This window comes from Peromyscus leucopus, chromosome 3 (genome assembly GCF_004664715.2).
Source record: "Peromyscus leucopus breed LL Stock chromosome 3, UCI_PerLeu_2.1, whole genome shotgun sequence".
NCBI lineage: Eukaryota > Metazoa > Chordata > Mammalia > Rodentia > Cricetidae > Peromyscus > Peromyscus leucopus.
In genome coordinates, this window is record NC_051065.1 from 145,335,556 (window position 1) to 145,358,338 (window position 22,783).

Genomic DNA, 22,783 nt, shown 5'->3' on the forward strand with positions numbered 1-22,783 from the left:
TAAGAATCCTGGGCAGAGCCCTAGCGTGATGGTATATACTTTTAATCCCAGCACTTGGGAGGCAAAGGTGGGTGGATGTCTGAGTTCAAGGCCAGTCTGGTCTACAGAGTCCAGGAGAGCCAGGACTATATAGAAAGACACTATCTGGAAAAACCCAGAAGAAGAAGAAGGAGAAGGGAGAGGAGGAGGAGGAGAAAGAAAAGGAAGAAGAGAAAGAAGAAGAAGAGAAGAAGAAGAAGAAGAAGAAGAAGAAGAAGAAGAAGAAGAAGAAGAAGAAAAGGAGGAGGAGGAGGAGGAGGAATCCCATTATCTTGGGCAGTAAACACACAAATTTAGTTGGAGAGAAAGAGATGAACCAGTTCTTCTTTCCTGGAAGATTTCTTGGAAGCAGAATGAACACGATAAAACTACAGCAGGGAGACAAGACTCACCACTGCAGGAGCATGGTATCCTGCAAGAGAAAGGTCAGTCTTATCGGTGTTCCAGACACCTGGCCCAGCCCATTAGAGTTATCCCTGCTCACCTCTGGCACTCCCTAGCTTTGTGACAGCGGGCTAGCTAAAAATAGCTCTGAAACGAATTCCTCTTTAAAATCACCAAGAACTAGAAAGGAGGGTTGGGTTCTTTGGCTAAAGTGTGAGGACCAGAGTTCAATCCCCAGATCTGACATCGAAAGGCAAGTGTGGCAGCTTCTAATAACAGCACTGGGGAAGAAGGCATGGCAGATTCCTACCATTCGCCTGCAAGCCACCCTCTCCTACTCAGGAGGCCCAGGCCAGTGAGAGACCCTGACTCACAAAACAGGGTGGAGAGCCTCTGAGAAACAGGTTTCCCCTGACCTCCACATACACTCACACACACGTACACCTGCACATACAAACACACACACAAATCAAGGAAAGAAAAACCAAGAGACCAGAAGGGGAAGACAGAGGATATACATTTTTGGATGACTAGATCAATTTTTGCTTGTTTGCTTGTTTTGTTTCATTTCTGTTTTAGTAGCTGTCAATAACTTTTCATGACCATTTCAATCTATAAAATGTACATAAAGCCCCTGGGGCTTTATCAGGTATTCATGCCTCCCCTCTTACGGTCCTGTATCCCACATTCTGTCATCAGAGTTTCTTAACTGACTTCATCAGACTTTCCTACTCAACAGGAAGACAAATACAACAAAAATTTTGTGCACTTCGGGGTCTGGTTTATCTCTCAGCTCTGCCCTTTATTTCCATGCATATTTGAGCAAGTGGTAAATCACTCTGAGCTCAAACACCTCAGCTTAATTGGGAAACAACGCGAGAAGAAGACAGTTGCTGGCTCACAGAAAGGGATGAATGATCAAGTTATATGCAAAGGGGAGAGTCTATGAAAGTGTGCTGAAAGTCTGGCACTTCTGCAAAAGAGACCGCGAATCGGTCACTACGTACGGGACTCCAATCTCAAAGATATTGTTCTGGATCAGCTGCTTCCCCAACATGATGATGCTTAGCTGGATGCATAGCTCCATGAGGCAGCCTCCCGGAGCACACTGCAGGGGAGAGGGCAGAGACAGGAGCAGTCAGACCAGGCAGGCTCCAGAGAAATACATTTCACTGTGATGGGGTAAGAATAGGCTAAGCTGGGGGTGACCCACGAACTGCTGGCCAGGCATGAATGCCAGAGACCGTACTTGCCTCTTCCATGCGGTAACCATCGAACACATAGACGTAGCTTCCAGGTCTGCCCACAAACCTGAAAGAAAGAGGTGTGCACAGAGTCAGAGGAAGCAAGGCCACTGGAGCATTTGTGCTCTTTGTGAAATAGATAGCTGTCACTCAATGTCCTCCTTTAATGAACTGGCTGCCGTGTGTGTGTGTGTGTGTGTGTATGTGTGTGTGTGTGTGAGAGAGAGAGAGAGAGAGAGAGAGAGAGAGAGAGAGAGAGAGAGAGACAGACAGAGAGACAGAGACAGAGACAGACAGAGAGGTGTTCTGAGTGCCTCTCACCTCTACTGGTGTCAAGGGACTGAATTTGAATTGCGATTCTTTGGTAAGGACTTACTATTTGCCAGGAAAACGAGGGTGAGTCTGACCAAAGGTGCAGGGATCTTTCCATCAGTAAAGAAGGCATCTTTCATTTTTACTGAAAATATTCTAAGGAAGGAAAGCAGCCTGCCCCATTCCTCTTCTGAAGAGAATGTATTTTATTGAGGGGGGGACGGGACCCTGGGCAGATGGTGGAAATAGTGAGTCGGAAGCCAATCACAGAGCCAGGCAGACAATCACAGGAGTCCTGTCCTTCAAACATGAACCACTTGAAACTCTACTCATCCATGCAAGAGTTGAGGTCGTTTTCTATGAAGTGTCCTTTTGTTTCCAATGATAACGGAGCCTTTTCTTTTCCTTTCTCTTCCTTCCCTTCCCTTCTTTCTTTTCCACGCTGGGGATTGAACCTAGGACTTTGCATGTGCTCGGCAGGTACTCTACTGCTGGACTCCATGCCCAGCTCCCCCTCCGCATTTTTCCCTGTATCTCTTACTGTGTCATTTATCACAGATTACAGTAGTGCTGTGGCCAAGGTTAGCCCTTCAGTGCACTACAAATCTAAGAGTCAGGACCGTTCTGTCTGCAGTGCCATGTGTATGCAATTTGCCTTGCCTATGAAATCTAGATAGAAATATCAGTAAAGTATAGATTCATCAATTTGGGCAGTATTTTTGCTATTATAATTTCATGAGAGCTAAAAGCAGAGGTCTTAGAAAGGAGTTTATGTTTGGGGGTTACAAACACATCTAACAAAAAAAAAATTCACACGTGGATAATGAACATTCTTTGTGGTACTACATGAGCTTTGGGCTCCAAGGAAATCAACCTGATATAATAACTTCAGGTCTGATAGGAAATTTCCTTACAGGTAGCCAACCAGACTGGCCTGCCACACACACATGCACACAAGTGTTTATTAGAAGCAATTTTACACCCAAATCTATTGTATAATAAAGAATTTTAACCGGTGTATGTGGAAGAACTTGTGATCTTAGCTCTAGGGAGGCTGAGGCTAGCAGATCACCAAGTGAAGTCAAGCCTGAGCTATATAATGAGTTTGAGGATAGTCTAGGCTACATAATGAGAGTCTGTCTCAAGAAAAAGAAATCAACATCAGAGAGAATCCTCATCCCTTGTCATTGGTTCTTGGGAGGAGCCTCTAAAATCTTAGAATTTCCATGAAGCATCTCTGTTATTCATTATGGGTTCTTGGGACTATTGCTTGAATTTAAGCTATTTGGGTAATCCCAGCACTCAGAGGCAGAGGCAGGCAGATCTCTGTGAGTTCAGGGCCAGCCTGGTCTACAAAGCAAGTTCCAGAAAAGCCAGAGCTGTTACACAAAGAAATGATGTCTCAAATATATATTAGTGAGTTTACTCAGGATGAAGACAGGTGATGCCAGGGACCAACCATGTAGCTGGGACTTTGAGCATTGGACAGTAATCTGCCCTCAGTGAGGAAAGGAGACAAGAGTCTGAGTTTAATCTCATGGTATAATCACATGATTGAAGTGTGCCTAAGTAAAAAGATCTTGGGTGAGCTTGGTTGAAGCACATGGATGTTCCAAGAGGGTAGTGAATCCCCAGGATATGGCTGTTTCAGGATCAGGATCCTCTGAGACATCAGTCTGTGAGCTGCTGTGAGCTCCTGTTTGCTGTTTTGGATTACTCCCCCTTTACTACAATAACACTGTGACTATGAGTATTGCACATTCTTGAATTCTGTAAGTTATTCAGTGAATTATAGAATTAGAGGGGGCAGTAAGAACCCTGGAATTCTTAGCAAATGTCCTGAGTGCCCAGAGCTTGTGGCTGGTATATGAAGTGAGGCAGTCGGTGAAGGAGAGTGTCCTTCATCTGTGAAGTCTTTATCAACTCCAGGCAGGCAGCACCAAACTTCACTGTGCAGCCTTGCAGCCTCTGGACACACACACACACACACACACACACACACACACACACACACAAGAGAGAGAGAGAGAGAGAGAGAGAGAGAGAGAGAGAGAGAGAGAGAGAGAGAGAGAGAGAATCCTCTTCGGCCTTGTTCTCAAAGGCAATACCTTCTAAGAGCCTCCCTCGGGGTCTTGGCTCAAATTCTTGTGTTGTTGTCATAGATATTTGATGCTAAGGATGCAAATTCACTTCTTCCTGAACAACCAGTTGGATAATAGTTTACGGCAGCCAGTGGGGAGAACAGGCTGAGGATGGGAGCTGACTAAGGGAACTTGTCCTGAGAGTGAAGACCCAGTCAGGAGCGCACTGGGCAAATTGCTTCTCCCCAGGTGCCACTGTCTTACTCACCTCCCCTTGAAAAAGGCCACATAGAAGATGGGGGAGTAGGCGTTGACAAACTTTAGCAAGAAAGCTTTGAGGATCAAGCGTTCTTCAAAGGTCTGCTCTGTTTTCGGGACCTCTGCAAGGGAAGAAGAAAGTCCGTGAAACTGAGATGAGAGGATTTTTTTCTTTTCCTTTAAGTGTGTATGTGTGCACGTGTGCGTGCATGCGTGCATGCATGCATGCATGCATCGGCAAGTACAGGTACCCTCAGAGGGCAGAAGAGGCCATCACATCCCTTGAAGCTGGAGTTACAAGAGGTTGTGTAAACCACATGATGTGGATGCTGGAAAGCAAACTCCAGTTCTTTGCAAGAGCAATATGTGCTCTTAACTGATGAGCCACCTCTGCAGCCCAAAGGTAAGAGTTTTGACCTTGACACGAGTCACTGTCTCCCAAGTCACAACTTTAGGTCAGAACCCACGTGACCCACCTCTCTGGCACATGAGAGATGGATGGATTCATCTGGGAGACACCAAACAGTTCGCTGGATAATCTGAGGTTACACAGGGTAAAAGATGCATAAGATCTTCACCTCACTCTTTCTACTGCCCCCCTCCTGGCCTCCTAAGCCATGGAGTCATTCAGAACTCCACAGAGAAGAGCTTGAGCAGGGAGAGCTTGGGTACCCCACCCTTACTTAGTCCAGGGGAGTCAGCCAGCCTTTATGTATATGATTCCCATAAAATGTCACCCAAAGAAAAGTTTCGGGCCAAAAGGGCTTAGAGTTGATATGGCATCTTAATCGGTTCATCTCCTCCTCCATCTTTACCAGGAAGGTGTTTATCTGTAAGATCTAGGGAAGGCTGAGAGGCTTCCTGATCGTCCACTCAAATGATGAAAGGCCACCAAAGAAGGCAAAAGGAAAAACATGGCTGAGCCTATGTCTCAAACCCATATGTCACAGACCCAGGACATGTATTCTGCCATGTCCCAGCAGAGAAGTTGGTCAACATCTTTAGCAGAGCCCTGAGGAGACTGGGCAGAAACCCCTCTGATGCCTTCAGAAGACTGAAGATGCTGAGAGACTCCTGAGAAGAGTGTGGCACGCTTTGGTGGAGACTCCACGGACTGTGACAGATGAATGAGTTGATGAAAGCAGGCATGGGATGTTGTTAATCCATTTGTGAACTGAATAAGATAATATGAACTACTTAGATTACAAAACAACCAGAAAACTATTTCTTACCATTCTGGGCACTTGAAGGGCAAGATCAAGGAAGACTTGGTGCCCTTCCATGACCCTTGCCTCATCGACAAGTCCTTGCATTCTTCAACACTCAGGCTCAATCTCCTCCCAGAAGGGCCTGCTTTCAGTCTCTACAGGAAGTACCTCACTGCTGTGTCCCAGGATGCTGGGAGAGCTAGTCATCTCCTGGGGCCTTTTTTATAAGTTCACTTACAAAGGCACAGCTTCATGACCTAAATCATCCCTTCTCAAATGCCCCACATCCTAACACTGTCATCTTGATGATTAGGATTTGTGCTGAATGGTTTTATGTCACCTTGATACAAGTTAAAGTCATCTGAGAGGAAGGAACCTCAATTAAGAAAATTTCTCCACAAGATCAGGTAGTAAGGCAGGCCTTTCTTAATTAGTGATCAATGGGGGAGGGCCCAGCCCATTGTGGGTGGTGTCATCCCTGGGCTGGTGGCCTTGGGTCTGTAAGAAAGCAGGCTGAGCAAGCCATGATGAGCAAGCCAGTGAACTGTACCCCTCCATGGCCTCTGCATCAGCTCCTGCCTCCAGGTTCCTGCACTGCTCGAGTTTCTGTCCTGACTTCCTTTGGTGATGAACTGTGATGTGGAAGCCTAATAAACCCTTTTCTCCACAACATGCTTTTTGGTCATGGTTGTTTCATTGAAGCAGTAGAAACCCTAACCAAGACAAAATTTCAGTAGGTGAATTTGGAGTGTGTGTGTGTGGGGGGGAATAATAGAATCATACCATAGCCATACTCTTCAGGGTCATGACTAACCTGGCATCATGTAGAATGATAAGTATAAAAGTGTGCTGAGCCAGGGCACAGTGCCAAAACCACACACAGGATGCATCTAATTTGTAGATATACAGTCTACATAGGAACAGTTGAACTGAGACCCTGCCCTCTCCTCTGGTATGCCCTTCCTTGACCTTCTCCTCAGGTATAAGTCCTTGCATTCTTCAACACTCAGGCTAAATCTCCTCCCAGCAGTTTTTCTAGATGTCTTGAATTGGTGTCTGGTTTTTTTTTTGTTTGTTTGTTTTCTTATATAGACTTGATATCTTCCTATATTAATTACCTATATCTATGCCCTTTAAAAATTAATGATACTATTAATAATAATATTATTGCCCACACCTATTTAATAGATCTCTGAACATTGAAAGATGGGAGCAGGTACTTTGTGAGGACACTTGGTAAGATGGGATGGTGGGAAAGAAAAAGGAGGGAAGATATATGGATAGTTTTGTTCCTAACAGGTTGATGTCTGCAGGGGTCTGCATGGTCCCCAGGCAGTGAAACTGTGGGCGATGAGGAGGTGTGGCCTTGCTGGAGGAGGTGCAGCACTGGGAGTGGGCTTTGGGGTTTCAGAAGCCCACATGAGGCCCAGTCTCTCTCTCCTGACTGCTAGCTGTGGATCAGAATGTAAGACTCCCAGTTACCACCGGGTGGCGGTGATGCACGCCTTTAATCCCAGTGCTTGGGAGGCAGAGGCAGGCAGATCTCTGGGAGTTCGAATCCAGTCTGATTTGCAGAGTGAGTTCCAGGATAGCCTAGGCTACACAGAGAAACCCTGTCTTGAAAACAAACTAACAAACCAACAAACAACTCCCAGCTACTGCTCCATGATGATCATGGACTAACCCTCTAAAATTGTTAGCAAGCTCCCAGTGAAATGCTTTGTTTTATAAGTTGCTCTGCTCATGGTGTCTCCTCCAGCAATAGGACAGTGACTAAGACAATACTGTAGGTCATGGAGGCACTGACACCTTCTATAGAACTGTATGCAACCAGAGGATATCCAGGGACAGAGCTATCCCAAGCCAGCAGTATGAATAGGAACTATACGATGAGGGTATACAATGGAGAGTAGCTCAAATGGACGTACATGGCATACAAGAACGTCTGTTCCAGTTCACCAAGACATGGTCTCTGCAGGGGAAATTAGGCTGCTGGGAAAACTCAGGGGGACAGAGAATAACATTACTTTCTTATTGTTTTGTTTGTTTTTGCATATTTTTGATTGCTCAAGGCTTTGTTTAGGACATAATTGCATTTGATATTTTGTTGTTTGCCTTTTGGGACGGGATCTCACTTTTTAGCTCAGGATGGTCTGGAACTCAAGATATAGTCCAGGATGGCATCAAACTAATGACCCCCCACCTTAGCTGCCTACATACTGAACTTTTAGGCCTGTACCACCATGCCCATCTCTATATCTCTCTTTCAAATATGGTGGTAGCAATAGTTGTCTCACCTAAGAGACAGGTATTCTGTGAGTCACATGAGTAAATGCACAGCATGCACATTACATTTGCACATGATAGCACACACTTTTAACCCTAGCACTCAGGAGACAGAGGCAAAAGAATCTCTGTGAGTTCCAGATCAGCCTGGTCTACAGAGTGAGTTCCAGGGTTACATAGTGAAACTCTGATTCAAAAACAAAACAGAAGGGCGACAGTAGGGAGAAGAACCATGGATCACAAGAGCGCACCTCCAGGAATCTTATTTGCATGAGGAGACCATGCTCCTGAATGAGATGAAACAGACATGGGCTGGGTCCTTAGCAAGTTATTTTCCTCTTCCTGGATAGACTTTAGCTGTAAATAAATTGTGGCCTGTCTTGGTTCCTCTTCCTGTTGTTGTGATAAAATATTCTAACAAAAGCAACTGAAGGGAGAAGTGGTTTATTTTCGCTCACGGTTCAAGGGTACAGTCCGTCAAGGCAGGGAAGTAAAGATAGTGTATCACACTTCCTTCAGTCATCAGGGTAATAAAGCATGCTGCTGCTCAGCTCCTGTTCTCTACTCCACAGTCCAATGTCCTATCCAGGGAGTGGTGCCACCCACAGTGGGTGGGTCTTCATGTTTCAATGACCACAATCAAGATAATCCCTCACAGGCTTATTCAGAAGCCTGTCTCCTGGGTGATTCTAGATTCTATCAAGTTGACATTTAACACTAACTGTCACATGACCCATGAGATGGAAGCCTTTGCCTTTGACATCATTTGTTCCTAAAGTCTACAGAGTAAAGCAACTAACCTAGAGGAGAGATTCCAGAACTCTGAATCCCCAACCAGAGGGCTGAAACATCTGGTAGAACAGCTATGGGAGCATGCTAAGTCATGGAGGTTTATAACGTCTTAATGGAATGTGTTCCAGACATGCTCAGCCTGACAAATGCAGGCCTGGTGCAACTGAGAGCCAGAAGTTCTGAGATACAGGTTTGCTATCGTTTGTAGATGGTGGGTCCCAAAGGCTCGTGTTGAAGGTGCATCCTCTGGCTGGTGGGTCTAACCATGAAGAGGCGACTGGATCTCAAGGACACAAACTTCATCCACAGCTACTACATGGACCAATTCATACTGGATGGGCTATTAGGGGTAGGCCTAGTTGTAGATGTCACTGGAGGCATGTCTTGAAAAGATGCATCCCACTTGAGCCCTTTCTGTCTCTGCCCATGCTGAGTTTGGATCCTTAGCACCCATGTCAAAAAGCTGAGTTTGGTGCCATGATTCAATAACCCTAGAACAGGCAGGTGAATCCTAGGTGCTCACTGGCCAGCCAGTCTAGCAAATAAGTGAGCTACAGCTTCAATGAGAAACCTTATCTCAAAATACAAGGTTCAATTTAATAACCTCAAAATATAAAAATAATCAAAGATTATATCTCTTACCACCCTCCCAATGCTCACATACGTATACCTGTTTTTACACACTCACACACTCACAGAGTGGGGAGTGGGGAAGGGGAAATCATGGATTTGCCCTCAGGGCTGGCGTGCTACATAACTGAATCCAGGCATAGAGCTTTATATAGAGACCGTCCATAGTGTCTGTTTGTATCCAGTGTTCAAATAAAAAAAAAAAAAAGACTGAGGTGAGATGCAGACAGTGGACAGGAAGAGGAGGAAAAATAGGAAGGAGACTGAAGGGAGGGGAAGAGGAGAAAGAAAGGGAGTGGAAGGAGGAAAAAGACAATGAGGTGGAGAAAAGGAAGAAAAATTTTTTTGACACAATGGATTTTTCTCAAAAAAAAAAAAAAAAAAAAAGAGCTTGAGCCTCTGCCCAGGGTGCCTGCAGCACGCAATTCAAAGGTAAGCAACCCTCAACTCCTCTCTTTGAAATAGTTTCGGGCAAGAAAATTAAAACAAATGTCACCTAAAAATAAGTAATGAGACCCGGAGGTCTAAAAATTTGGAATGCTTATCTTGTGACTATGTGTAGAAGAGGATTAGGCGGACGTAAAGAGCGACACGTGTCTTTAATTTCCTTTTATAATCCCCTTTGAACTGACTGTGCTCAGATCTCTCGGTCCCTACAGGAATTTCCTCTATGTTCTCTGTGAAAATAAAAAATAAAAAAGGAATCTGGTGTTTTCAGAGCTCTTGGCTCCAGCCAGCAACGAGTGGCTTTTTCTCCACACTGACAAATCATGGGCTTGGCGATTATTTATTAGTTTTATTTTTAAAAGCAGCCTGCACCAGGCTTTTAGGGCTGTGCACCACCATAAATAATGGGCATTTCCAATAAACAGTTCAAATCTACTTGATTGGCCACTAAATCACTTGGGTTCCCCACCTTGGGAAACCCTGTGGCCAAGGGGAGCATTTGAGTGCGCCTTCTAGGGAGGGAGGGCCTCAGGGAAGCTTGGAGTGAGGGAGGCAATGGGGCGGGGAGTGGGGGGGGGATGTTAGGTACTATGGTCAGGCTTTTGAATCTGTCAGAATCCAACACAGGGAGCTACACCTGCCTGCCACAGAGACCACCGTGTGCCAGGAAATATGAAATGCAGATTCTCAGAGTTCATACACGGGTGGGAAAATGTGTACGGGTCACCCACATCCATCTGTGTGTCAGGTCGCTGGGCAGGATCCACTCATAAGACTCTGGTGTCTGAATCTGGGCCTCATGAGAAAACAGTCCAAATGAAGTGTCCTTCCATCCTGTCGCTCTGGGGACTTAAAGGAGTGTCCAGTGTTGACAGGGTGAGGAGGAAGGCTAGACATAATCCCACCCCCTTGAGAGGGCCTTTGAAGGTGGATTAGAGGCCATCTGAAGGGGTCACCTGTTCTCAACCCATGGAGCGGAGTTCCTACAGGACTTCATCTAGAACCAGGAGGAGACATCTGACAGGATTCAAACACAATGTCTTTACTGACCACCCCCCCACACACACACACACTCCCACCCCACAGCCCATCCCCCCACCCCTACCTCTCCACCCCCACCTCCCGCTACCCTGCTTAGTAAGTGTCAACCTCTGCTGCCTTGTGTCACTAAAACACTTGAGTGCTAATGACCCAGCTGTAAACTGCCTTGGAAGATAATTAGTGTGAAAGCCCAGGTTAGTCCCAGGGGGCCGGCTTAGGACTCAAAGTCCCCAGAGCTCCCTCCTAATCATCTGGAAACATCATAGCCAACAAGAAGATGCCTGGCACACAGTCTTGGGAAAGCTGCGTCTTGTACCTGGTCTCTCCAGCAGCCCAGTCAAGACAAAATCAGGAAGATGCCTCCGTATGTTTCAGCTGGGACAGCCCTGGTACTGTGGCTTCAGAAGCATGGAAGGTCTAAACATGTGTGGCTGGACCTGGAAGCTCCTCTCTCTGCCTCTCTCCCAGGGTGGCTGAGCTTTCCTGATAGCGGAACCAGCGAGTCTGCCCTCTGTCCCTGTAGGTAGTGGGTAGGTACAGGGACTGGCTGAGTCTCAGTGGGCAATAGTGTTGCCTTGCCATCCGAAGAGAATCACCTCTGGGGAAGCCACCAGCTGGGTAATTAGGCAGCCAGCTGATTGGCTGAGGGAGCTGAGAGTGTCTCAGCTGATGTCCCCTGCTGTATGTAGTTCAGGGAGCACTGACTGGCAACCTCTCACCTGAGTGAGGTCCAGTGAAGGAGAAGGGCATCCTCAAAAAGCGCAGCACCTCACCAGTCCCACAGCATGGAGGGCTTCTCTGTTATGCTACTAACTTGCACTTTGGAGAGGCCAGGCCGCTGTCTCACCATACTATATGGTATAGCAGTGAGTCTTGGAGCAAGGGCTATCACACCCTAGGAGCCCCTTGTTTTAGTGGATGCTGTGCTGACACTCTCCCTTACCCAGCCAGAACCAGGACGAAGGGCATGATTCTAATAGAGAGGTTACCAGCAATGAAGAAGCATGGAGGGGACATGGTGTCACGGGCCCTATCCTGGATGGGCTGTAATTACGAAGGGGTGCAATTCTCCAGACATGCAGGAAAAACTAGGGGGAGGCAGGGGCTCAGTACTCCAGTTCAGAACTCTCTGCTGCTCTGATACAAGGAAACAAACCTCAGGCTACTTGTATACCAGCTAAATACACTGAGCTCTGCCATTGAGCTCCAGCTTTAACACTCTTTCTACTTTTTCTTTCTTTCTTTCTTTCTTTCTTTCTTTCTTTCTTTCTTTCTTTCTTTCTTTCTTTCTTTCTTTCTTTCTTTCTTTCTTCCTTCCTTCCTTCCTTCCTTCCTTCCTTTCTTCCTTCCTTCCTTCCTTTCTTTCTTCCTTTCTTCCTTCCTTCATTTTCTTTTTTTGTTTCTTTTTTTGTTTTTGTTTTTGCTTTTTTTGAGACAGGGTTTCTCTGTGTAGCTCTGACTGTCCTAGAACTCACTGTGTAAACCAGGGTGTTCTTGAACTCAGAGATCCACCTGCCTCTGCCTCCTGAGTGCTGAGATTAAAGTGTGCACCACCACTACCACCCTGCTTCTTTTTACTTTTCATTTTAAGATAAGGTGTCATTAAGTTGCCCAGCTTGTCCTTGAACTCATGATCCTCCTGCCTCAGCCGCCCAAGTTGCTAGGATTACAGGCTTGTGCTGCCTGGCTCGGTGTGTGTGTGTGTGTGTGTGTGTGTGTGTGTGTGTGTGTGTGTGTGTGATATCACTGACTAATAGGAGAGACTTGGGCTTCTGTGCTTAAGTGAGAAAATGAAGAAGATGTGTTGGTCGGCTAGTTCCACTTACAGAGAGTAATTGGGGAGTTGTATGTCAGGGGGGTCACAGAAGAAAACAAAACAAAAAATGAATGTAGGAAAGGGTTTTGTAGGAAGGGGTTGGCAGGGGAGGGGGATGGAAAAAATCATGAAGCATTTCATTCATATACACATGTATGAAGTCATCGAATAACAAATTTTAAGTCTTTAAAAAAGAAAGAAAGAAAGAAAGAAAGAAAGAAAGAAAGAAAGAAAGAAAGAAAGAAAGAAAACCAAAGGCACAAATGAGACTGTTTTTCTGGCTGCCATTTGTGTCTCTGCATGCACACCTGATCTCAGCTGAGACCCCCAAGCGCACAGCCCAGCGTCTGCTCTGACAGGATGAAGGAGTGACAGAAACCCAGGAAGGCTCCCCAGACTGCATGTCAAGTGCCTTCTGGGGAAGGAGCAGGTCATACTAAGAAGGTGGATCATAGACCAACTACCGTGGAGGAAAGATGGGTCCAAAGAATCGAGCAGTGGTGATATCTGAAGTACCATAAGGGTGGGCACACCCCAGCAAGGAGCTGTGACCCTAGAGCTCACACACATCCAGCTGCAAATGCTGTCAGCAAGGCTGGGCACCGAGACAATGAGGCTGTAGAGAGATGTGCCATGATGGGCTCAAGCCATCTCAGTGCACACAGTGTGATGTGACCAGCAGCAGCTCAGCCCACACTTAACCACTCACTTCTAAGAAGGATGCAAAATGAACTGAATCAACTTCTTAAGAAAAATAATTTAGTTATTCAGTGTGTGTGTGTGTGTGTGTGTGTGTGTGTGTGTGTTGTATGTGTCTGTGTGTATATGTGTGTGTATACAGATGCCCACAGATACTAGAAGAGGGCATGGGATCCCCTGGAGCTAGAGTTACAGAAGGTTGTGAGGCACCTAACGTGAGTGCCCAGAACCAAATGTAGGTTCTGGACGAGAAACAAGCAGTTTTAACTGTTAAGCCATCTTTCAATTTTTAAAAATTTTGTGTGTGTATCCATGTGGGTGTGTGGGTACATGCACCCATGTGCACACATGTGGAAGACAGAGGAGGATGTCAGATGTCCTCGTCTCACTCTCTCCCTATTCCCCTAAGACAGGATCTCTCACTGAACCAGAAGCTTATAGTTTCAAATAACATGGTGTCGTAGTTTGGAAAGTAGTGGCCCCTATAGGTTCATGTATTTGAGTTCTTAGTCACCAGAGAATGGCACAGCTTGGGAAGGATCAGGAGGTGTGGTCTTGTTGGAGGAGGTGTGTTACTGTGAGTGAGTGAGGGAGTGGGCTTTGAGGTTTCAAAAGCCCACACAGCCCCTGTCCCCTTCTCTTTGCTTGCTGCTTGCAGATCAGGATGTAAAACTCTCAGCCTGTCTTCTTCCCACCATGATGATCCTGAATGAACCCTCTGAAACTATATGTGTGTGGTTTTTTCACAAGTTGCCTTGGTCATGGTGTCTCTTCACAGCGACAGAACGGTGACTACAACACATGGCTTGCCAGTGACTTTCAGGATCCACTTGTTTCAGTCTCCCAGTTCTGGAATTACAAGCACATGCTGCCATGCCTGTTTTTTTAACATGGGTGCTTGGGATTTGAACTCAACTCCCCCTGGTTACATAGCAAGTGCTTTTATGGACTAAGCCCTCTCCCAGACCCATTAGTCAACTCCTACAGAACTTGAAGAAGCTACTGAGAGCATCTGTTTTATAACCATATTCTTCTGTTTGTAGATTGTTATGGTTTGCGTTTGAAATGTCCCTCACAGGCTCCTGTGGTTGGACAATCAGCTCTCAACTACTAGAGGTCTTTTGGAAGACTTCAGAACCTTTAGGGTGGGAAGCATGGCTTGTGGAGGCAAGTAGCTGGGGACTGGCCTTCGAGGATTATAGCCCCGCCACCACTTCTGGCTCAGGCTGCATCCTGATTAGGTTATGAGAAAGCTCATCACACACACCTATCCATGCCATCCACCATGCCTTCCCCACCAGGATGGACAGAAACCAGAAGCCAGAATAAGCCTTTTCTCCCCTAAATTAACCATCACATATTTTTGCTACTTCAAGATGTCACTGAATCTAATAAAATTTGGATCTTTAATATGACTAAGTCTCAGCTCCTTAGACACTCAAGTTTTTCCATTTTTGCTAATGTATAATTTATTCTTTGAAGCTAAGAATTAAGCTGAAGAATAAAGTTCGAAACAAAGGTCAACAAGGTTCTTTGTCTAGTAAAAGTAATATAAATAAATAAAATGGGAAAATTAAGGTTCCGTACACTGTTAGGGCTGTTTTGAGGTTAAATGTACATATGTTCTCCATTTGTGATGGTCCATCTGGTGATATTTAATCTTCACAATTGGTAAAAGCCATACTCAGAAGCAATTGTACTTTAGATTTCGACTTTTTCCTGGGCTAAGGATTTATAGTCAGTGAGGCCATGCACCCCTGAGAAAGGAGAGAGAAGGGCCACCCTCCTTTTCATTGCAATAAGTTTCTATTTTCCCCACAGTAGGCCATTTGCCTTGACCTGCAGGAGGCTTCTCTTTCCTTATTTCCCCACTAAGAAAATGGGGCTTGGGATCAACCTACCTCAACCAGCATTTGTTTCTGAATCTGTGCCCTGAGACTGAGGACCCTATTGCAGCTGCTTCTGTACCCCTGCTCCAAGACAGTGGATCCTATTGGAAGCTGTTTCCATGCTTGTAGACCCAATCCAGGACCAGAAAGTGCACATTGATGCCTTGGGACTAACAGAGGAGAGGAAGGATATCACTAGTAGGAACCTAGAAAAATCCAGACCTTGTTAGAATCAGCAGCTGCTGGCTCCAGGACTCCATCTCTACCCAAGGAATCTTGGGCAGCCAACAAACTTCTCTTTCACTTTTTCTTAGTTATTTTCCTGTCTTTTAATTCTTTAATTGGAGGGGCCAAAGAACCATCAGACAGCTATTATCAGAAGGTGCTGGGCAGTGGCCTTGAGCCACAGCTTCCGGTCAGTCACATGATCATGAGGGGAGCCAATCGACACTGCATGGCATGCTATGTTTGATGTCCCTTAGATTGGGTACATTAAATTCCTTTTAAACTCATGGTATTTTCAACATATAATGAGTTTATTGAGCTATGGGCCCATCATAAATTGAGAACATCTGTTCTGCTATAAGGAAAATGCTTACAACTGCAGTACAGGGTAGGCTCTGCAGTGGGTGGCTGTGCACACGTGCACATAGACATGCATACACATTAACTCCTTTGCCTGCTCAAATTTCTAAACTTCTTCAGCAGCTCCGTAAGGAAAGTCAAAGAAATGACCAATTAGAAAGTATGAAAACAGTGTGGGGAGCTGTTGGCTAACAACATCTGTCCTTGAATTCAATCACTCCTTCTCAGGAAGCTCCTGAAACTTACAAGATTCACAAAGCCCTTCCTCAAGGTTATACACACATACACTAACAATTGCTGGGAAAAGAACAGAAGAGACAGCCTGTGTGCTGTGCAGGGAGCTCTAGGGATATAGAGTCATCATCCATGCTAGGATGGCCCTTATGATCATGGAACTGCCATTGGGGGACTCACGATCTTGTACATAATCCCTCACAAATATCTTGTAAATAGATCCAATAAGCTTACTGATTCATGAAACTAAACTTGGGTGGAATAATTCCTTTGGTCTGTGCCTGTGCTGTATATGGTATAAATGAAAGTTTGTTTGTGTCTCAAGAAGTATAGGACAGATGACAGGCATGGTGATGCATGCCTATATACTTGGGAGGCTAAAGCAGAATTGTGAGCTGGAAGCCAACATGTGCTATACAGTGAGTTCATGTCGAGCCCAGGCTACACAGTGAGACCCTGACTTAAAGAACCCAAACCAAAAGTACAGCCACCAGCACCACCAACAAAAGGCTATGTGGGGCAGAGTGTGCACAGTACTTACCAGTGCTTGGAATGGGGCGTGAAAGGCAGCACTTAGTGAGACATGGGTCTTTTCTCCTCTCCTTTTTTTCCTATCTGAGCCCTGCCTCATCTAAGATTACTGGGGCAGTGACACTCAGGTGTGAGCCACAGTGACATTTGTTCAAACAACTTTGTCTCTTTCTTAAGAACTGGAGACACTGATTCAACTGGGTTAACCTGTGTTTCTTGTGCCCATAATGAGGCCAGCCTTGCAACCTGGAGAGGTGCAATGGAGACGGGTAGAGTACTTAAGAGCTCTGCACACTAGCATTCTGCACATGGTTGTGAACAGAAGAGAAAGAAAGAGAGGAGGAACAGAGCTGAAGTCAGAGACATCTCATAAAGCCAGTGGAGTCCATCATGATCAGTCTAGGACCTGCAACCAGCCTGCCTCTCCGTCTTGCCTCTGATCAGCAGATTTCCCAAAACTGACTGTGCTTATGCTGAATGTCAAGAGTTACAGCGATCAAGAACACTAGACATCTCTACTACGAAATGTATGGGCTCAGAAGTGTCCTTGCCTAAAAGACCCTCCGTCCTTACCGCAGAGAGAAGCAAGCCTAGAGCTGGCCAGCTGGACTTCCCTTGTCTCCAAGCCTCTTACCATGCCCAGGCCATGTGTTTACATGTGTGACAAGAGTTCTGATGTCCTGGACAGTTCTTAATTGCTTCTTCCCCTAGGATCCAGACCCTTTCCCATAGCTATCACCCATTGTCCCTCTAAGAAAGAATACATCACTGAAGATTAAGACAGACTTTTCCCCCTTCTCACTGGAACCCCATTGCTGATAACTGCCAAACCTGGCTATACATGTGGTCCATTGAGCCTTGAATAGCCAAGTGCACTCTCAAACAAGGCTCCCAAGCGCCAGCCATTTCTCTACATACTCCTACATTCAGCTCAGCCCTGGCTTCACCAGGGATGTGATATCTCCAGGGTATGCCTTTTTTTTTCCCCCACACAAGCCATTATCATTATTCGCATGGCAGCTGGCAAGGCAACTGTAGCTTTTATCTACCACTTCTGAGTTGATCACTTTCAAGGCATTTAACAAAATTTGTCTTTTGTCATAAATATTATGGTAGGTGTGGTCCTCAGATAGGCCTGATTGGTCTTCCATCACACAGCCTGTAGGAAATTCTCAGGAACTTGTTAGGATTGTTTGCACCAGCTGTTTGCACCTGGCAAGCAAGGCACACAGTCACAACTTCCCCAACTATCAGGAGATCTGGGGCAGGAAGCCAGATGGGGCAGTAAACCCAGCATAATAATGACTGGGCAAGCCCCTAAGCTTGGCACATTTGTCTTTCCATTAAAGTGGCACTATTGATAGCTCTATGTCCCCACGGGGTCTGGGAAAAGCCCTGAAACCACACCTCTGCCTGTGTGTATACTGCATACCTACACTGTGTGAGCATCTCTGTTAGTGTGCGTTCTTTGCCACTGAGGAAACCAGAAGTCTTGACTTTCTTGTTGTATCTGTCCATCTCTATCCTTTCGACACAACTTTAAGTTTTCCATATCCACCTCAGTACTTACTGGAAGTCGTTTTAGGTAAGCAGAGTTAAGACCGTGGATACATACAAGCACCCAGAGGTCTCTGCTGTGGCTGGCAGAATGCTTAGCCTGGAGGTGAGCTGCGAAAATTTTATTTGTGAATGATGGATGCAGGAGGGAATGCATTTCACTGACCGTGGCATCTGAAGAGGTGTGCTAAGGTCACTGTGAGCAGGCACACAGTCAAAGAGCCAAGAGCCACTGCCCTCAAGGGCCTTGTAGCCTGCGTGGAGCAAGTAGAACAGAGCTGTCCTAACAGAAGGGCTTTTTATGCTAATCAATAGTACTGTTGGGGGTGGGGTAGGGGCGAGGCTGTCACCATGACGTAATACCTGGCAGATGCAATTTTAAATGAGAGAAGAGTTTATTTTGCCTTCTAATTTTGGATCTTAGAACGACGTCTCACATCATGGCAGCCATGTAGCAAAAAGAAGGCCGATGTTGGCTGCCTTTCTGTTTTCCACTTGTTCATTCCACCCATGCCCCTGTCTATGGAACAGTGCTGCTCACACCAAGGATGGATCTTCCTCCTTATTTAGTTCTCTCTGGAAACATTCCCACAGACACACCTTGCAGTATGCTTTATTATTTGGACAGGCACTTCTTCTTCTTTTTTTTTTTTCTTTTTTTTTTTTTTTTTTTTTTCTTCTTCTTCTTTTGGGTTTTTGAGACAGGGTTTCTCTGTGTAGCTTTGCGCCTTTTCCTGGAACTCACTTGGTAGCCTTGAACTCACAGAGATCCGCCTGCCTCTGCCTCCGAGTGCTGGGATTAAAGGCGTGCACCACCAACGCCCAGCGGGACAGGCACTTCTTAACCCAGTCAAGTGACAATCAAGATCGACAGTTACTCAATTGTACATGTGTTTTAATTTTTTCATCTTTGAACTTGTTGGAGCTGGTGAGCTGTGTGCTGCTGATGTTGAGTGATGATGACACTTTTGCTATCAGTCTGGGTCCTTGAGTAACTGCATGGAGCAAAGAGCCATCTCTAACTACATTAAATATGCAACATGAGCAAGAATACATAAAAGATGTTAAACAACTGGAATGTAAAAATGAATGTGCTGCCTCAGCATAGCTTGGCCTAATTCAGTCTCATTCAGATAGAAGCAATGAGGCATAGATCAACATATAAGGAACTTTCTCTTTACACATATTGCCAGTTGTAGCCATGGTTTTTTTTTTTTTTTTTTTTTTTTTTTTTTTTTTTTTTTTTTTTTTTCCTGTTGCATCTTTCCATCACTCCTCCCTAGGTCCCTATTGGAAATTGCTCCATTCTCATTCAGGTCACAGTTACAGCATGATCAGCTGGATAGGAAAGTTCCTGATCACCTAGGTCCAAAGTGCATGGCCTCAAATCGCTCTATACCATAATGCATATTTCTAGCATTCCAGGCAGTGTTGACCTAGGAATCGAAGTGGAATGACACATTGATACAACTTCGTCTAGCAAATTTCCCTGCTACTTAATGGTCTAGGATTGGAGGGAGAGGAAGCCAAGTCCAGGGCTCAAATGCTTTGTCTGCTGGAACCTTGAATTCAGTGTTCTCCACTGCACAGCCATACCTCTCTGAGCCTCCTGGGAACATCCAGTCTAAGATAGTCCAGAACAACAACCGGGCCAAGATCCATGTGAACTCATTCCTGAGCGGAGACTCAGCACATCATTGCATGCAGATGGTGCCAAACTTAGACCAAAACAAGTCTGCATCTTCATGGTAGAATCTGAGTTTGAACCTTAATAAAGTGAAAATACACTTCCCTGTTGGTCATACAGTGCGTAGGAACATTATGGGCTAAAAGGAATGTGTGTGTGTGTGTGTGTGTGTGTGTGTGTGTGTGTGTGTGTGTTTAAGAATAAACTAAGGGTATTGCTATCTTTTATGGGACACTGGGCAGTGGCTTAGTGAACTGGAGGAGGCTGAGATTTCTAGGTAAGGAAGGAGAGTTAGAAACAACAGGTATAGGTTCACATATGGAAATGTGGATAGGTACAACCTTTTGTGTGTGTGAGGTGCTAATGATTGAATCTAGGATCTCGTGCATGCTAGGCAAGTGATCTTCCACTGAGCCACACCCACAGCTCTATGGTTCATTTTGTTTATGACCTTAAACAACAGTTTGTGTCCAGCCTTGCACATGGGAAGTGTTCCCTAAATATTTATTAATAAGTTTTTATAAATTATGATTATTGGCCACTTTCTCTTCTGTCTTATATAAGAAAAATAAAATATCCATAGGACCAGGAAGAAATTTCTACACCATCGTTGGCTTCCTGTTTCCCTTATCTCTACTTCTGGCACAGACACACTCACTAATCTTTACCGGAGCAACTGCCTCCTGCCTGTATCCCTTGACATCCTAGCATCCCACGATCCTTCCTGAGGAAGTTTGCAAACGTAAACCTCCATCATGTCGCCCTTCAAAAACTCCACTATGGTACTGGGTTGGGGCAGAAGATAAGACCATTCCTTTCCACTCCTGCTGTTTCTTCCATGTGGACGATCGTGGTCAACTGGAAGGCCTTACCTTGGCCCCACAGTTCTCTTCTCAGTTAAGAGAAGGGGAGTCACTTGTTTTTGTTTTGTGGAGCAGTCTGGAAGATGATCCTGACAGTCCTCACCTGACTGCTGCCCTGCCCTTCTGGTGGGAGCAAAGTGTCTGTGGTGAGGGTGTTCTGTGCCCCTCCAGATCCCAACACTTACAGAGCTCTTCAGGGCACTGTGACCTGCCATCAAAAGTGCCGATCTGTGCGCAGCTCACTAATAGGGAACTTTCATGGCTCCCTTATCGAGTTACCTTCAGCAGGGGGCAAATTTCAGTTTTAAAGCTCACACGCTGACTGCTGTCCACCTCTGCCTTGATCTTACTTCTCTCTGGCTTGGTAATCAGGACTGAAGGGCCATACTGTTTACCGAAGCCCATATGAAAGCAACATATTCCATTGTCTATAAAAGAAAGCGGAGTCCTCAGCCTGAATATAAGGTCCTCTACCAAAAGAGAAAGAAAGGCGTCGGTCAGCTCCCTAGACTCAGTTTCCCATTCCACTGTGACCTTGTCTGGGCCCTAGTACAGTCACCAAACTATGGTTCTCTGATCTCCCATAAATGTGTCATGCCTTCGCTGCCCTGTGTACCCAGCTTGGGTCTTTCTACTCTGCTGGCATTTACACTCACTGAAATTCTGGCACGCTGTCCAGGTGGCCCGCAAGCCTCTCCTCACTGCCCTTCTTATCTGCCTTCCTTGGCATTTCCTCATTTTGTTTCTTTGCCAAGAACTTGCCCTCTGCTTGTCATTCCCCTTCACACCTGCCTGCTGGGCCCCAGTTACTCTCCCGTGACGTGCCTACCTCCAAGGCTCCCTGAGTACCCTGGAGAGTGGGGTGCTTCCCCTAACTGTTCCACAGAGCCTGGTACAGCACATTACCAAAGACACCGAGTTAGAAGTACCCTCTGCTTTTTCTCAAGAAACCCATGAAGGAAGGCAATACCACATAGTTAGATGCTCCCAGGGAACAGAGTTATCGCTCTCATTCCGAGGGTAAGATCCTAGACCAGCAGGGACAAGAAAGGTGTGTGCCACTGTGTGAACCTCATGGTAGAGTCTGTGCTACTGGGAGGCACCTACAGAGAAGCCTCCAGAATCTCAAGGCCTCACAGGAATGCTGTCTGATTTGACTGTCACCCTAACCAGGCGGTAGATGGGACATCATGCAATTGACTCGACTTCCCTAGGAGGTTAGTAAGAGCCTGGACTACCCAGTTCCTAGAATAAAGAAGGAAACCCCCAATTCAAAGAAGAAGAGATGCATCCAGGCCACCCAGATTAAGCAAACCATGGAAGGGTCTCTGTGATGGCCCTCCCCCCGCTAATGAGCAGGCATGCCAGAATGTGTCTCAGGCAACAGCAGGTCCCAGCTCAAATGACACGTCTGAATGTGGAGGCCATGACATTTTCCTCACTGGCTTGAAGCTTGGGAAGTCTGATAGGCCTCTTTGAAGTCTGCTTAGAGCCCGGGGAATGTGAGGGTTTGAGAGGCCAGATAAGACCCTCTCGGGTTCAAGTATCAAGATGCTTTTTTCACTTTATACATGCTGCTGGGAAAATGAGCGGGGCTCGAGTTCTGTAATTTCTCACAGGAAATGTGGAATCTGCCTTGCTTCTATATTGGGTTAAAAAAAAAATAGACCTCCTAGATTAAACAAAAAGGGGAGTGATTCTCTGTCACACAAGGCAGGCGATACAGGCCCTTGGTCTTCTGACATGCACAGCACAGGAAGGATTCTTGCTAAATGGAAGCCCTTTGGCAGGCCCTGTGAAAACACAGCCATCACACTTCACTCTTTCAACTCAAATGGACAAAATCCTGTTCCGTCCCATCTGTCATTTGGGGTCACTCCTCTCAAACGCCTTGCACACACTGAACCGACCGCATTCCAGATGACCCAAGACAAAGGGGATCTGTGACACAGTACCGATTTTGGTGAGCCATTTGGCCACAGCACCATAGATCTCATCCAAGATGAGGATGACCACAAGGTTGATGATGACTGCTGTTGCAGTCACTGTCGCCCGGACATTGGAGCGTGTGGCCTTGCTGAGGGACAGAGCAGCTGCAGTGGTGATCCGATACACAATGACCCCAAAGACAATGGAGAACGTGAGGGCGATCTGTGCAGAGAAGACAGGAGAAGGAAGCAGTTACTGAGCAGGAAAACAT

At 45.9% G+C, this 22,783-nt stretch overlaps 2 protein-coding genes across 2 annotated transcripts in view; both read right to left on the bottom strand.

The window, feature by feature from the left end:
* LOC119087666 (anoctamin-2) overlaps positions 1-1,527 on the bottom strand; it is a 46,224-nt gene extending 44,697 nt beyond the window's left edge. The window contains exon 1 of the mRNA XM_037204131.1: positions 1,431-1,527. Coding sequence (XP_037060026.1) covers positions 1,431-1,510 — 80 coding nt within the window. The 5' untranslated portion in view covers positions 1,511-1,527. The remainder of the gene's footprint in view (positions 1-1,430) is intronic.
* An 89-nt stretch (positions 1,528-1,616) lies between these two features.
* The window catches only part of LOC114708794 (anoctamin-2), a 185,258-nt gene continuing 164,091 nt past the window's right edge, over positions 1,617-22,783 (bottom strand). Inside the window, exons 10-12 of the mRNA XM_037204326.1 lie at positions 22,539-22,734; positions 4,329-4,440; positions 1,617-1,734 (exon numbers count right to left, since the gene is read on the bottom strand). Of these exons, the coding sequence (XP_037060221.1) occupies positions 1,617-1,734; positions 4,329-4,440; positions 22,539-22,734 (426 nt within the window). The remainder of the gene's footprint in view (positions 1,735-4,328; positions 4,441-22,538; positions 22,735-22,783) is intronic.